This window comes from Hyperolius riggenbachi, chromosome 12 (genome assembly GCF_040937935.1).
Source record: "Hyperolius riggenbachi isolate aHypRig1 chromosome 12, aHypRig1.pri, whole genome shotgun sequence".
In the NCBI taxonomy this organism is placed as follows: Eukaryota; Metazoa; Chordata; class Amphibia; order Anura; family Hyperoliidae; genus Hyperolius; species Hyperolius riggenbachi.
In genome coordinates this window covers 225,354,187-225,371,402 of record NC_090657.1, presented here as the reverse complement: position 1 = coordinate 225,371,402, position 17,216 = coordinate 225,354,187, and the positions used below count along the sequence as shown (strand labels likewise).

Sequence of the window (17,216 nt, the reverse complement as noted above, 5' to 3'; positions counted from 1 at the left end):
GGGATTGGATGATTGGTGTGTGTAGCAGGGATTGGATGATTGGTGTGTGTAGCAGGGATTGGATGGTGTGTGTGTGTGTGTGTGTAGCAGGGATTGGATGGTGTGTGTGTGTGTAGCAGGGATTGGATGATTGGTGTGTGTGTGTAGCAGGGATTGGATGATTGGGGTGTGTGTAGCAGGGGTTGGATGATTGGGGTGTGTGTAGCAGGGGTTGGATGATTGGTGTGTGTGTAGCAGGGATTGGATGGTTGGTGTGTGTGTGTAGCAGGGATTGGATGATTGGTGTGTGTGTGTGTGTGTGTGTGTGGCAGGGATTGGATGGTTGGTGTGTGTGTGTGTAGCAGGGATTGGATGATTGGTGTGTGTGTGTGTGTGTGTGTGTGTGTGTGTAGCAGGGATTGGATGGTGTGTGTGTGTGTGTGTGTGTAGCAGGGATTGGATGGTGTGTGTGTGTGTGTGTGTGTAGCAGGGATTGGATGGTGTGTGTGTGTGTAGCAGGGATTGGATGGTGTGTGTGTAGCAGGGATTGGATGGTGTGTGTAGCAGGGATTGGATGGTGTGTGTGTGTGTGTGTGTGTAGCAGGGATTGGATGGTTGGTGTGTGTGTGTGTGTGTGTAGCAGGGATTGGATGGTGTGTGTGTGTGTGTGTGTGTGTGTGTAGCAGGGATTGGATGGTGTGTGTGTGTGTAGCAGGGATTGGATGGTGTGTGTGTGTGTAGCAGGGATTGGATGGTGTGTGTGTGTGTGTGTGTGTGTGTGTGTGTGTGTGTGTGTGTGTGTGTGTGTGTGTGTGTGTGTGTGTGTGTGTGTGTGTGTGTGTGTGTGTGTGTGTGTGTGTGTGTGTGTGTGTGTGTGTGTGTGTGTGTGTGTGTGTGTGTGTGTGTGTGTGTGTAGCAGGGATTGGATGGTGTGTGTGTGTGTAGCAGGGATTGGATGGTGTGTGTGTAGCAGGGATTGGATGGTGTGTGTAGCAGGGATTGGATGGTGTGTGTGTGTGTGTGTGTAGCAGGGATTGGATGGTTGGTGTGTGTGTGTGTGTGTGTGTGTGTAGCAGGGATTGGATGGTGTGTGTGTGTGTGTAGCAGGGATTGGATGGTGTGTGTGTGTGTAGCAGGGATTGGATGATCAGTGTGTGTGTGTAGCAGGGATTGGATGATCAGTGTGTGTAGCAGGGACTGGATGATCAGTGTGTGTAGCAGGGACTGGATGATCAGTGTGTGTAGCAGGGACTGGATGATCAGTGTGTGTAGCAGGGATTGGATGATCAGTGTGTGTAGCAGGGATTGGATGATCAGTGTGTGTGTAGCAGGGATTGGATGATCAGTGTGTGTGTAGCAGGGATTGGATGATCAGTGTGTGTAGCAGGGATTGGATGATTGGTGTGTGTAGCAGGGATTGGATGATTGGTGTGTGTAGCAGGGATTGGATGATTGGTGTGTGTAGCAGGGATTGGATGATTGGTGTGTGTAGCAGGGATTGGATGGTGTGTGTGTGTGTGTGTGTGTAGCAGGGATTGGATGGTGTGTGTGTGTGTAGCAGGGATTGGATGATTGGTGTGTGTGTGTAGCAGGGATTGGATGATTGGGGTGTGTGTAGCAGGGGTTGGATGATTGGGGTGTGTGTAGCAGGGGTTGGATGATTGGTGTGTGTGTAGCAGGGATTGGATGGTTGGTGTGTGTGTGTAGCAGGGATTGGATGATTGGTGTGTGTGTGTGTGTGTGTGTGTGTGTGTGTGTGGCAGGGATTGGATGGTTGGTGTGTGTGTGTGTAGCAGGGATTGGATGATTGGTGTGTGTGTGTGTGTGTGTGTGTGTAGCAGGGATTGGATGGTTGGTGTGTGTGTGTGTGTGTGTGTGTGTAGCAGGGATTGGATGGTTGGTGTGTGTGTGTGTGTGTGTGTGTAGCAGGGATTGGATGATTGGTGTGTGTGTGTGTGTGTAGCAGGGATTGGATGATTGGTGTGTGTGTGTAGCAGGGATTGGATGATTGGTGTGTGTGTGTGTAGCAGGGATTGGATGATTGGTGTGTGTGTAGCAGGGATTGGATGATTGGTGTGTGTAGCAGGGATTGGATGATTGGTGTGTGTAGCAGGGATTGGATGATTGGTGTGTGTAGCAGGGATTGGATGATTGGTGTGTGTAGCAGGGATTGGATGATTGGTGTGTGTAGCAGGGATTGGATGATTGGTGTGTGTAGCATGGATTGGATGATTGGTGTGTGTAGCAGGGATTGGATGATTGGTGTGTGTAGCAGGGATTGGATGATTGGTGTGTGTAGCAGGGATTGGATGATTGGTGTGTGTAGCAGGGATTGGATGATTGGTGTGTGTGTGTGTGTGTGTGTGTAGCAGGGATGGGATGATTGGTGTGTGTGTGTGTAGCAGGGATTGGATGGTGTTTGTGTGTAGCAGGGATTGGATGGTGTTTGTGTGTAGCAGGAATTGGATGATTGGTGTGTGTGTGTGTAGCAGGGATTGGAAAATTGGTGTGTGTAGCAGGGATTGGATGGTGTGTGTGTGTGTGTGTGTGTGTGTGTGTGTGTGTGTGTGTGTGTGTGTGTGTGTGTGTGTGTGTAGCAGGGATTGGATGATTGGTGTGTGTGTGTGTGTGTAGCAGGGATTGGATGATTGGTGTGTGTGTGTAGCAGGGATTGGATGAACGGTTTAGGTTGGAAGAACTGTGCTGCCCAGGAAGGGTTAATTTTATCACTCACAGGCTAGCATGACTGATCCTCAACCAAACTTCCTGTCTAGCTCCTCCCCAGACCTTTGTGATTGGCTGATGGGCAGGATTCTGTCTCCCTTCTTATCCATGCTGCATGTTGGAGTGGGGGGCTCGGACGCTGGGGGGAGACGTGAGTACCTGTCATGGCCTAATATAAACGCCCCCCCCCCCCCTCCTCAGCTGTGGTCTCTGTGCAGAACCCCCCCTCCCCCAGCTGTGGTCACTGTGCAGAGCCCCCCCTCCCCCAGCTGTGGTCTCTGTGCAGAGCCCCCCCTCCCCCAGCTGTGGTCTCTGTGCAGAGCCCCCCCCTCCCCCAGCTGTGGTCTCTGTGCAGAGCCCCCCCTCCCCCAGCTGTGGTCTCTGTGCAGAGCCCCCCTCCCCCAGCTGTGGTCTCTGTGCAGAGCCCCCCCTCCCCCAGCTGTGGTCTCTGTGCAGAGCCCCCCCTCCCCCAGCTGTGGTCTCTGTGCAGAGCCCCCCCTCCCCCAGCTGTGGTCTCTGTGCAGAGCCCCCCCTCCCCCAGCTGTGGTCTCTGTGCAGAGCCCCCCCCCAGCTGTGGTCTCTGTGCAGAGCCCCCCCCTCCCCCATCTGTGGTCACTGTGCAGAGCCCCCCCCTCCCCCAGCTGTGGTCACTGTGCAGAGCCCCCCCCCTCCCCCAGCTGTGGTCACTGCAGAGCCCCCCCCCCCCTTCCCCCAGCTGTGGTCACTGCAGAGCCCCCCCCCTCCCCCAGCTGTGGTCACTGCAGAGCCCCCCCCCCTCCCCCAGCTGTGGTCACTGTGCAGAGCCCCCCCTCAGCTGTGGTCACTGTGCAGAGCCCCCCCTCAGCTGTGGTCACTGTGCAGAGCCCCCCCTCAGCTGTGGTCACTGTGCAGAGCCCCCCTCATCTGTGTTCACTGTGCAGACCCCCCTCATCTGTGGTCACTGCAGAGCCCCCCCTCCCCCATCTGTGTTCACTGTGCAGAGCCCCCCTCATCTGTGTTCACTGTGCAGACCCCCCTCATCTGTGGTCACTGCAGAGCCCCCCCCCTCCCCCAGCTGTGGTCACTGTGCAGAGCCCCCCCCCCTCCCCCAGCTGTGGTCACTGTGCAGAGCCCCCCCTCCCCCAGCTGTGGTCACTGTGCAGAGCCCTCAGCTGTGGTCACTGTGCAGAGCCCCCAGCTGTGGTCACTGTGCAGAGCCCCCCCCTTCCCCGCCTGCTGCGTGGCACCCCAATCCTCCGGTCCCCCTGCAGCCTTCCTTTGCCTGCGGCGTGCCACCACGATCCTCCGGTGCCCCTGCAGCCTTCCTTTGCCTGTGGCGTGCCACCACGATCCTCCGGTCCCCCTGCAGCCTTCCTTTGCCTGTGGCGTGCCACCACGATCCTCCGGTCCCCCTGCAGCCTTCCTTTGCCTGCGGCGTGCCACCACGATCCTCCGGTGCCCCTGCAGCCTTCCTTTGCCTGTGGCGTGCCACCACGATCCTCCGGTCCCCCTGCAGCCTTCCTTTGCCTGCGGCGTGCCACCACGATCCTCCGGTCCCCCTGCAGCCTTCCTTTGCCTGTGGCGTGCCACCACGATCCTCCAGTCCCCCACTGCGGCTCAGTTTTGATTCTGATCAGTTGGCGGGCCACTGCATGGCCCTGGCCGTGTGCGCCTTCGTTCGTGCTCCCGTCCGTGAGAGCATCCTGCACAGGCGCAGTATGAGGTTCTCTCCTAATGCGCCTGCACAGGACACTCTTGCCGAACTGAGCACAGTGTTCTCCCCAGGCTCTTTTAGCCGGGCGCTTCACCCGGCTAGTTTTGGTGAGCACCCGGCTTTCATCAGTTCGCCTCTTCCTATGCTGTAAGCAGAGTTGTGCACAGAAGCACCGGCTCTGCATTCTCTCATCTCACTCCACCCGGCTGGAAATAATTTCTAGGGAGAACACTGGAGCACATACGTGCGGCCAGGCAGGCGTCTCGGCGGGGGACCAGAGGATTGGGGTGGCGCGAGCACCGGGTGGCTGCAGGGGGCTGGTCAAAGCCCCAGGTAAGTGAAACGTTTTTCTTTGTTCAGTTTAGGATCGCTTTAAGGAAAAAAAGAGCAAAAATACCATCACCAGGATGGTTGCCATGGATATGTATCAACATAGAGATGTCATAGATAGACACACAGTATAAGAGGGGGCCGATTCCCTCTCATACCGACCTCTGGAGAAGCGACCGGAAGCAGCGGAAGGCTGAAGTGTTGGTATATCTGCTCCCCACACTGTTTTATGGCGTTTCTATTTAATTTTGCTGACTAGTTCTTGGCTGCCATATGTAGGCATTTTAAAGGTTATTTATTGATATTTGTTCTGTGTGCAGCATTTCTGTGTGTTTGCTTTACCATGCTTACGTTGAATCATATATAACGGTGCCATTGATTAACTATCATTGGCCATCTTTATTGTATACTTTTATAAACTCCACTGTGTCCCCGTTTATTTTAACTTTTTATTATGGATACGTTCCTTTGATAAATGTGTTATGCTTGGACTTATAATCTTGTATTTCTCATTCATCCCTCTTTGGATACTTTTCTCTTTGGTTTGGGTTTATTATAACTGGCATGAAGCTGATTATTATTGTCTGTATTCTGAGCACTATGTATCTCTGTATTCTGAGCACTATGTATCTCTGTATTCTGAGCACTATGTATCTCTGTATTCTGAGCACTATATGTCTATCTTTTCTGTCCAGACTGCAGAGACATCCGGGCCGGCCAGAGCTTCTCCTGTCGCACGTTGTGAAAATATACAAGAGGACACTGAGGTGTGTAGCATTATTACCCCTACATTACACAGAGGAAGGTCTTCTAATTTTCCATCTTTTTTTCTGCCTCTTCTCCCCATCCTCGGTCTTTATTCATGCAGTCCATCCTCAGAGCTATGAGAAGAGATAAGAATTCAGGGGTTCAGAGATCCCAGCACTGCAGCTGAAGGACCTATTCTATCTCTTTTTTAGTATCCAAGAAACGCTGGAATTTCGGTTGGGGGTAGATTAGATGTTAATACAGTGGTGTGAAAAACTATTTGCCCCCTTCCTTAATTCTTATTCTTTTGCATGTTTGTCACACTTAAATGTTTCTGCTCATCAAAAACAGTTTAACTATTAGTCAAAGATAACATAATTGAACACAAAATGCAGTTTTAAATGATGGTTTTTATTATTTAGTGAGAAAAAAAACTCAAAACCTACATGGCCCTGTGTGAAAAAGAAATTGCCCCCTGAACCTAATAACTGGTTGGGCCACCCTTAGCAGCATAACTGCAATCAAGCGTTTGCAACGAGTCTTTCACAGCGCTCTGGAGGAATTTTGGCCCACTCATCTTTGCAGAATTGTTGTAATTCAGCTTTATTTGAGGGTTTTTTCCAATAACCCTCCAGGACAGGTGCTACATATGAGATTCGGGCCCGCCCCCAACAGGAAACACAAAGGACTAGCTCTCTATAAGTTCCACCTCTAATCTCTACCTGCCAGTTCTTTGTGTTTCCTGTTCCGGGGAACACCTAGCTCTCTTAGCTAGTTGTGGTCAGCAGCCAGGCAGTGCTGAGGCCATGAGAACTACTATAATGTAGCCCTGTCCTGATGGATATGGTGGCTACCTGGTATCCGGCGTCCGCTTTTGTGGAGGCTGAAGGCGGCTTTGGAGGCAGTCTTGGCGGAGGCTATCCGCGTGTCGGAAGGTGGCTAAACCTGGCGGAGGCGGAGAGGTAGCTGCTAGGCGGGAGTACGCTGAGCAGGGTGTCCGAGCGGAGCATGGGCAAGCCGGCTGTCAGCCCTGTACTTCCGCCCTTACGGAAACGTCACGTCCGGTGACGTCATTTCCGCTTCCGGATCACGCGTCTGTTTAGAAGCCGCAGCGTCCATCCTCACACGCGGATGGTGTGTCGGAGGAGATGGACGCTAAACAGAAGACGGCAGATCAGGTAAGAGGCAGTGTCGGAGGACAAGTCGCCCGTCTGGTCTGCGAGGTCTGATGTTGCTATAGGCCGCAGTCTGGTCAATGGAGGTCTGCAGGGGGTACTTGTATTTGCCTATCTCTGTGGATCTTTTTATAGCTTGAGAAGCTATATATTGATCATGTGGGCGGCTGTTAAGGGTAAAGCAGTCTGGTTATATTACTCAGAGCACTCGGTTGTTTTTACAATATTTACTGATATAAGGTTATATGGTAAAATTGAGCTATAAATATGCCTCTATAGGATATGGTGAATATTACTATTTGGTCATTGTTACTTATATAGTATATGTGATGATTAATCTCATACTGAGGCAGAGCATGGCTTCATATGATTGATATTATAGGCTGAACATAGATTGGCCTTTAGGATATATATGGTATTAACATTATATTATGGCATGATGTTAGAATAGCTGGTGATTTTACTGAAAAAGATGGTCTTAGGATAAAACACATTGCTTATTTTATTTGTATGTTTTCCTAGGATGCTATGGAGTCTGATAACTCTGATAGGCCCAGGAGTTGCATTCTGTGTAACAAACCTTTACAACAACACTGGCCAAAAGCATCATGTCAGAAATGTATATCTAGTATCATTAATGAGGATAATACAGCTTCATGTAAAGACTTTATGTTCACCATGCGGCAAGAGATGGTGGAGACCTTTAAGGCATTTAGAGAGAGTCTACCAACTACCTCAGCACAAGATCAACAATCAGTGCGCCCTGTTAAACCCAAGAAGGCTACGAGTAAATCTCCCAGGATAATTTATTCCTCAGAGGAAGAGCAGGATAGTCACCATGACACTGGTGAACCAGAATCTAAATCTTCTGAAGAATTGTCAGATTATGAAGATCCCGAGGATGCATTTAGGTCTTCTAGGTTTAAATTTGCTTCTGAAGAGACGGAGGAATTGCTGAAGGCAATTTACTCAACCCTTGATATACCCCAGAAAAAGATCTCTGAGAAATCCTTACATGATAAGTTGTATATGGGTATGGAGCCCTCTGAGCAACTTTGTTTCCCAGTCCACAATTCAATGAAAAATTTAATCACATTACAGTGGAAAGAACCCGATAAGAAATTGTTTATTTCAAAGGGATTCAAAAGGCGTTTTCCTTTCTCAGAAGAGGATGCTAAGTTATGGGAATCATGTCCCAAGCTGGATGCAGCTTTTAGTCAGGTTGAGAAGGATAATGAGTTAGCCTTTGAGGATTTAGGTCGATTAAAAGACCCAGGGGATAAGAGAATTGAATTCTCTCTAAAAAAGGCATGGTCAGCCTGTGCGACTAACTTTAAACCGGCGGCGGCGACAACTTGTGTGTCTCGCACCATGTCAGTATGGTTAGAGAGAATAAAGAAGTTGGTAGAGCAGGATGCCCCTAAAAAAGATATTTTAGAAGCAATTGAGGTTGTGGAAGGAGGCAATGACTATGTCATAGATGCAGCCTCAGAGTCGTTAAGGGTCACAGCTAAATCTACAGCATTAATAAACAATTCACGTCGGAATTTATGGTTAAAAACTTGGGAGGGTAGTCAAGCTTCCAAAGCTAGAGCCTGTAGTCTTCCCTTCCAGGGAAACTTGTTGTTTGGCCCTCAACTCCAAGAAGTATTGGAGCGGACAGCCAGCAAGAAAACTACATTTCCTAAAAAGAGGAAGTTTGAGCCGAAAAAGAGACCGTTTTTTCGGAGGAATCAGACACAGGGCAGAGATCAACAGAAGCGTAAGCCTTGGATGGGTAATAAGGCGTTTACCAAGAAAAATCCGCTCTTTAGAGCAGCGGAAAATAAAGATAAGCCATGACGCCAACAAGGTGGGAGGAAGGTTAAAAGCATTCCTATTAGGTTGGAAAGAAATAACAAGAAACACATTTATTCTAGATCTAGTAGAGAATGGATACAAGATTCAGTTTTCAAGTCCTCCTCCCAAACGATTTATTGTCACTCAGGCTCCAAAAATACCAGAGGAAAGGAGGGCCATGCGACAGATTGTGAAAGATATGCTCGCAAGAGATGTGGTTTGCACAGTGCCTTCCGATCAGGAGGAAGAAGGATTTTATTCCAGAGTGTTTCTGGTAAAAAAGCCCACGGGGCAGTATCGATTGATACTAAACCTCAAACCCTTGAATCCTTTCATAAGGTACGAGAGATTCCGAATGGAGACGGTTTTCACAATGCGAAACCTTCTATCCCCAAATTGTTTTATGATCAATATCGATCTAACAGATGCCTATTGGCATATCCCAATAAGAAAAGAGTCTCAAGTTTTCCTTCGGTTCAGTGTAAAGACAAGTGTAGGTCTGGAACATTTTCAATTTTGCTGTCTCCCATTCGGAATCTCGTCGGCACCCAGAATTTTTACAAAAGTCATGGCAGAGATTGTGGGAGCTCTACACCTGAAGGGAATTTTAATAATTCCTTATTTGGACGACTTGTTGGTGGTAGCCGACAGCATACAGAGTCTGGAGAACCACAAGGAGATGGTGATAGGACTATTGGAGCAAACCGGGTGGTTAGTGAATCATCAAAAGTCTTACCTAGTCCCAACACAAGAAATTCAGTTTTTGGGGTTCAGGATAGATTCCATTTCACAAAGATTGTATCTCCCTCAGGACAAGATAGTAAAACTTCAGAAAATGATACAGCAATGTCAGGAGGAAGTTATTACAACAGTAAGACAGGTAATGAGACTGATCGGTTTTTTAACCTCCACAGCACCTTCAGTATATTGGGCACTGAAGCATATAAGACCTCTTCAGCAATGGCTTCTACACAACTGGAAGGGAGCTCATACAGCTTTAGACCAAACTCTTTGCATACCAATAGAGGTAAAACAGACATTAGATTGGTGGATTCAGGAAAACAATCTTACACAAGGTCGACTGTGGAGGTGTCCAGTAACAAAGATCCTAACGACAGATGCCAGTCTCACAGGTTGGGGGGCCCACATAGAAGGCATCTGTTTACAGGGTACTTGGTCAAAGGAGGTAATGTCGCAATCATCAAATTTCCGAGAACTGCTTGCAGTAAAGGAAGCTTTGATACAAACGAAATACAGATTAAACGGCCACCATCTACAAGTCCGGACAACATTACAGTTGTAATGTACTTGAACAAACAGGGAGGAACGAGATCAGATCAGCTTCTAGGGCTGGTGCTGCAGATATTAGACTGGGCAGAGCAGAATCTTCAGTCAATCTCAGCAGTTCATCTCAAGGGGTCTCTAAATACTATGGCAGATCTATTAAGCAGAAAGAAGATGTCAAATTCAGAGCTAAGTCTAAATCCAAAAATATTCAGAGAATTGACACAGAGATGGGGACATCCCCAGATAGATCTGTTTGCCAACTGGGAAAATACGCTTTGCACCCGGTTTTTCTCGCTAGACCCAAGAAGAGCTTTAGGAGTAGATGCATTGGCCCAGACATGGGACTTTCAGATCGCCTATGCATTTCCTCCAATCCCTCTATTGTCAATGGTATTGCAGAAACTAAGAACGACAGCAATGTATCTGATATTGATTGCACCCAATTGGCCAAAACGACTCTGGTTCCCAATACTAAATTCAATGTTGGTGGACAGACCGATCCATTTGAGGGACAGACACAATGTACTAAGAAAAGAAGGCGAGTTGACTCAGATTCCCAATCTTCAGCTGACAGCGTGGTTTCTGAAGGGCAAATCCTAAGGCAAAGAGGTTTATCTGACAGAGTGACAAAGACAATATTAAATAGTAGAAAGAAGGTTACAAGAGCTATTTACTTAAAATATTGGAAAACCTTTTGTAGCTGGAAAAAAGAGGTAGGTCTGAGATCAAATAGACTGGCGACAGTATTAGAATTCTTGCAAGACGGTATTGACAAGAAGCTGGCATTAAGTACATTAAAGGTGCAAGTTGCAGCCCTTTCAGTTTTTCTTAATAGGCGGTTAGCCTTAGAACCATTAGTTATTAGATTTATGAAATCAGTAGAACGATCCAGACCAATAATAAAACGTTCATATCCTAGATGGGACTTAACCTTAGTGTTAAACACTCTAATGAGTGATGAGTTTGAACCGTTGAGCAGTATTTCATTACGATTGTTGACTATTAAGACAATTTTCCTCGTAGCTGTGACCTCAGCAAGGAGGATAAGTGAACTGGAAGCCCTGAGTTCAGTCGAACCTTTTTGTATGGTTTTTCATGATAGAGTAGTCCTGAAGACGACAAGTGAATTCTTGCCAAAGGTAGCTACTATATCCAATAGGATGCAAGAGATTGTATTGCCATCCTTTTGCAAAAACGCCACTGATCCCAGAGAGATGAGATGGCATAACTTAGACGTCAGAAGATGTTTACTATATTACCTCGACAGAACTAAGGAATTCAGGAAATCTACAGCATTATTTATTAACTTTTCTGGAGCAACAAGAGGGAAAAGTATGTCCAAAGCATCTATAGCAAGATGGATCAAGATCTGCATTAATGAAGCATATAGACTTAAAGGTGTACCATGTCCAAAGGATATAACAGCACATTCAGCTAGGTCAGTTGCAACTTCCTGGGCTTACAGAGCTGGAGCTACGGCAACCGACATCTGCAAGGCGGCAACCTGGAAGACGGTTAACACCTTCATCAGGCACTACAGGTTGGATCTACTATCGGCGGAAGAACAGGCTTTTGGAAGGAAAGTTCTTCAAGCTGTGATCCCTCCCTAAGGTTAGTGTTGTTCATTGCATATCATCTCATATGTAGCACCTGTCCTGGAGGGTTATTGGAAAAAAACAAAATTAGCTTACCTGGTAATGCTGTTTTTAATAACCCTCCAGGACAGGTGACCCACCCTAAGACTTATACGTGCACGTAAATAACGGTATGTTGTAAACATGTGTTTATGTAATTTGTAAGTATATATTTATGTAATATGTAAGGTATTCTATCGGAACAGTTAATTGAGACGTACTGGCAGGTAGAGATTAGAGGTGGAACTTATAGAGAGCTAGTCCTTTGTGTTTCCTGTTGGGGGCGGGCCCGAATCTCATATGTAGCACCTGTCCTGGAGGGTTATTAAAAACAGCATTACCAGGTAAGCTAATTTTGGTTTTCTAGCATGAACCGCCTTTTTAAGGTCATGCCACAACATCTCAATAGGATTCAGGTCAGGACTTTGACTAGGCCACTCCAAAGTCTTCATTTTGTTTTTCTTCAGCCATTCAGAGGTGGATTTGCTGGTGTGTTTTGGGTCATTGTCCTGCTGCAGCACCCAAGATCACTTCAGCTTGACTGAACAGATGGCCGGACATTCTCCTTCAGGATTTTTTGGTAGATAGTAGAATTCATGGTTCCATTTATCACAGCAAGCCTTCCAGGTCCTGAAGCAGAAAAACAACCCCAGACCCAACCACTACCACCACCATATTTTACTGTTGGTATGATGTTCTTTTGCTGAAATGCTGTGTTACTTCTACGCCAGATGTAACGGGACACACATCTTTCAAAAAGGTCAACTTTTGTCTTGTCGATCCACAAGGTATTTTCCCAAAATTCTTGGCAATCATTGAGATGTTTTTTTAGCAAAATTGGGACGAGCCTTAATGTTGTTTTTGCTTAAAAGTGGTTTGCGCCTTGGATATCTGCCACGCAGGCCGTTTTTGCCCAGTCTCTTCCTTATGGTGGAGTCGTGAACACTGACCTTAATTGAGGCAAGTGAGGCCTGCAGTTCTTTAGATGTTGTCCTGGGGTCTTTTGTGGCCTCTCGGATAAGTTTTCTCTGCGCTCTTGGAGTAATTTTGGTCGGCCAGCCACTCCTGGGAAGGCTCATCACTGCTCCATGTTTTTGCCATTTGTGGATAATGGCTCTCACTGTGGTTCGCTGGAGTCCCAAAGCTTTAGAAATGGCTTTATAACCTTTACCAGACTGATAGATCTCAATTACTTTTGTTCTAATTTGTTCCTGAATTTCCTTGGATCTTTGCATGATGTCTAGCTTTTAAGGTGCTTTTGGTCTACTTCTCTGTGTCAGATAGCTCCTATTTAAGTGATTTCTTGATTGAAACAGGTGTGGCAGTAATCAGGCCTGGGGGTGACTACAGAAATTGAACTCAGGTGTGTTAAACCACAGTTAAGTTATTTTTTTAACAAGGGGGGCGATCACTTTTTCACACAGGGCTATGTAGATTTAGAGTTTTTTTTTCTCACTAAATAATAAAAACCATCATTTAAAACTGCATTTTGTGTTCAATTATGTTATCTTTGACTAATAGTTAATGGTTTTTGATGAGCAGAAACAATTAAGTGTGACAAACATGCAAAAGAATAAGAAATCAGGAAGGGGGCAAAGAGTTTTTCACATCACTGTATGTACTCTGTAAAGTGCTGCAGAAGATGTCAGGGCTATATAAATACATAATAATAATATGGTAGGACATTAGACTATGACTATGGTAGGCTTAGAGTGTGAGCTCCTCTGAGGACAGTCAGTGACATGACTATGTACTCTGTAATGTGCTGCAGAAGATGTCAGTGCTATATAAATACATAATAATAATATGGTAGGACATTAGGCTATGACTATGGTAGGGATTAGATTGTTAGCTCCTCTGAGGACAGTCAGTGAGAGGACTATGTACTCTGTAATGTGCTGCAGCAGATGTCAGTGCTATATACATACATAATAATGGTGGAGTCGTGAACACTGACCTTAATTGAGGCAAGTGAGGCCTGCAGTTCTTTAGATGTTGTCCTGGGGCCTTTTGTGGCCTCTCGGATGAGTTTTCTCTGCGCTCTTGGGGTAATTTTGGTCAGCCGGCCACTCCTGGGAAGGTTCATCACTGTTCCATGTTTTTGCCATTTGTGGATAATGGCTCTCACTGTTCTTCGCTGGAGTCCCAAAGCTTTAGAAATGGCTTTATAACCTTTACCAGACTGATAGATCTCAATTACAGTACTGTATATGATCCTGCCATAATGGCTTTTCTGATGTTTTCCCTTTTCAGGTGATAAAAGCATGGAGCTGAGCGATGCAAATCTTCAGGCCCTGACGGAATATTTAAGGAAAACCCTGGACCCCGATCCAGCTGTGCGACGCCCCGGTATGTGTAGCTTCTCCTGCTGTTCCTGTGGCACAAACGTGCTCACTAGTTCCTCTGACGCTGCGCGCGTGCGTGTGCTGCTTCCTGTGATGCTGTACTGCTTCCTCTGACGCTGTGGTTGCGCTGCTTCCCCTGACGCTGTGGTTGCGCTGCTTCCCCTGACGCTGTGGTTGCGCTGCTTCCCCTGACGCTGTGGTTGCGCTGCTTCCCCTGACGCTGTGGTTGCGCTGCTTCCCCTGACGCTGTGGTTGCGCTGCTTCCCCTGACGCTGTGGTTGCGCTGCTTCCCCTGACGCTGTGTGTTTGGGAGATGCTGCTTCTTTTTGATTTTTCATTGATTGATCTACTTCCCACAGCTGAGAAGTATCTTGAATCTGTAGAAGCCAATCCAAATTATCCGCTGCTGCTCCTCACCATGCTGGAACGTTCTCAGGACAATGTTATCAAAGTCTGCTCTTCTGTCACCTTCAAGAACTACATCAAGAGGAACTGGAGGATTGTGAGTAACTGCAGTAGCTGGAACTGGAGGATTGTGGTAGCTGGAACTGGAGGATTGTGGGTAGCTGCGGTACCTGGAACTGGAGGATTGTGGGTAGTTGCGGTACCTGGAACTGGAGGGTTGTGGGTAGCTGGAACTGGAGGGTTGTGGGTAGCTGCGGTAGCTGGAACTGGAGGATTGTGGGTAGCTGCGGTAGCTGCAGGATTGTGGGTAGCTGCGGTAGCTGCAGGATTGTGGGTAGCTGCGGTAGCTGGAGGATTGTGGGTAGCTGCGGTAGCTGGAGGATTGTGGGTAGCTGCGGTAGCTGGAGGATTGTGGGTAGCTGGAACTGGAGGATTCTGGGCAGGGCAGTTTTTAGGCTCTATTGTACCCAGGTCGAGGGTTAAAAAATTGCACACATACATACCCCCACCCCAATGGACTTGAATGTTATTTGTGGTATTTTCTCTCTTCTCTTTAGGTAAGTATCTGATTTTGTGTACCCAAGCTTTGGCTCTGGTACTTTTTAAGCCACTCCTTTGATATCTTAACTCACATTATACTGCTGCTCTCCTGTATCCAGGCTTTGTATTGAGCGTGACTTGCTGGTGTCATGTGGGCTGCTGCCTAGCTAGGGCTTACATTTGGAGGATGTCTTACATTTCAAGCATTCTTGAAATTCCTGCTAGGTTTTTTTTTTTGTCAGGGGATGTCTTACTTTAGGGGAAACACGGTATAATTCACAGCACACCAGATATACTAGGATTATTAAACACACACGGCACATTATGTATTAATGCATACAGTTACATGAGTAATATACCATAAGATATGCATATATATGTTTCTCTAGTTATAGTTCTTACACTACTTCAGTTTACCTAATGACAACCTGATAATAAAGATTAAGTATGTTTGACAGTTAAACACACACCGCACATGATATAATAATGCAAACAGATACATTAGTCATATACCATAAGATATATATATATATATATATATATATATATATATATATATATATATATATATATATATATATATATATATATATATATATATATATATATATATATATATATATATATATATATATATATATATATATATATATATATTATATATTATATTATATTATATTATATTTCTGATTCTTACAGCTTACTTGATGGTACCTAATGACACCTTGATAATAAAGATAAAAAATTCTTGACACTCCCGTTCCATCACATCCCAAAGATGCTCTATTGGGTGGACATCTGGTGACTGTGGGGGCCATTTTAGTACAGTGAACTCACTGTCATGTTCCAGAAACCAATTGGAAATGATTCGAGCTTTGTGACATGGTGCATTATTGTGCTGGAAGTAGCCATCAGAGGATGGGAACATGGTGGTCATGAAGGGATGGACATGGTCAGAAACAATGCTCATGTAGCCTGTGGCATTTAAACGATGCCCAATTGGCACTAAGGGGCCTAAAGTGTTCCAAGAAAATATCCCCCACACCATTACACCACCACCACCAGCCAGTGGTAACAAGGCATGATGGATCCATGTTCTAATTCTGTTTACGCCAAATTCTGACTCTATCGAGACTCATCAGACCAGGCAACATTTTTCCAGTCTTCAACTGTCCAATTTTGGTGGCTCGTGCAAATTGTAGCCTCTTTTTTCCTATTTGTAGTGGAGATGAGTGGTACCCGGTGGGGTCTTCTACTGTTGTAGCCCATCCGCCTCAAGGTTGTGCGTGTTCTGGCTTCACAAATGCTTTGCTGCATACCTCGGTTGTAACCAGTAGTTATTTCAGTCAACATTGCTCTTCTATCAGCTTAAATCAGTCGGCCCATTCTCCTCTGATCTCTAGCATCAACAAGGCATTTTCGCCCACAGGTCTGCCGCATACTGGATATTTTTCCCTTTTCACACCATTCTTTGTAAACCCTAGAAATGGTTGTGCATGAAAATCCCAGTAAGGGCTGGTGCACACCGAGCGGCTTTTTGGGCGTTTTCAGATCCGCTTGCGGCTGCGGATCTGCTTGGTCAATGTATCTCAATGGGGTGGTGCACACCAGAGCGGCAGGCGTTTTGCAGAAACGAAAAATGCCTGGGTGAGGCATTTTTTGGATTTCGGATGCGTTTCTGCCTCAATGTTAAGTATAGGAAAAACTCAAACCGCTCTGAAAAACGGCACTTCAGAGCGGTTTTGCAGGCGTTTTTGTTACAGAAGCTGTTCAATATATGAAATCTACTATACTGAAAACCGCAGCAGCAATCCGCAAAACGCTAGCAAAACGCATCATGAAAATAAAAAAAAGCGTTTAAAAATCTGCTAGCATTTTGCGTATCTGCTAGCGGGTTTTGGTGTGCACCAGCCCTATCTGAGCATATTGTGAAATGCTCAGACCGGCCCGTCTGGCACCAACAACCATGCCACGCTCAAAATTGCTTAAATCAGCTTTCTTTCCCATTCTAAAATTCAGCTTGGAGTTCAGGAGATTGTCTTGACCAGGACCACACCCCTAAATGCACTGAAGCAACTGCCATGTGATTGGTTTATTAGATAATTGCATTAATGAGAAATTGAACAGGTGTTCCTAATAATCCTTTAGGTGAGTAAACATATACACAATGTCGGGCATACCATTTTCTCCAAGTCTTCCTTGCCCGACACCGTGTCGGGTATACTACACAGGAGGTTAAATGCAGGATGCGGAACCTATGATAAACAATAGGATTCACTTCCACTTGTTAAACACGGATCCCTATGCTGCGGATCGCTGAGTCCCAGCTTTGTACTTTTTCTGGGACTGGACGGGAAAAAGTGACCAATGAAAGCCTATGAGAACCGACACTGTCCACTGTCACTAGGCTAGTCACCACATCCGCCTCGGCCATTTTATCTCTGCTGTGACATGATACTCAAGTGTCCCTCCGCCCATTGCCGCTGCTCGGCTCCTCTAAACAGGCCGGTATTCGCAT

General features: G+C 46.4%; 1 protein-coding gene across 2 annotated transcripts in view; it reads left to right on the top strand.

Moving 5' to 3' along the window:
* The window catches only part of CSE1L (chromosome segregation 1 like), an 89,280-nt gene that overhangs the window by 29,002 nt on the left and 43,062 nt on the right, over positions 1–17,216 (top strand). The window contains exons 1-4 of one of the 2 annotated variants that reach the window (XM_068264076.1): positions 2,803–2,854; positions 5,422–5,493; positions 13,662–13,757; positions 14,113–14,255. In XM_068264076.1, coding sequence (XP_068120177.1) covers positions 13,673–13,757; positions 14,113–14,255 — 228 coding nt within the window. In that variant the 5' untranslated portion in view covers positions 2,803–2,854; positions 5,422–5,493; positions 13,662–13,672. Of the gene's footprint in view, positions 1–2,802; positions 2,855–5,421; positions 5,494–13,661; positions 13,758–14,112; positions 14,256–17,216 lie in introns of those variants that run through there. The other variant, XM_068264075.1, reaches the window with a different exon arrangement.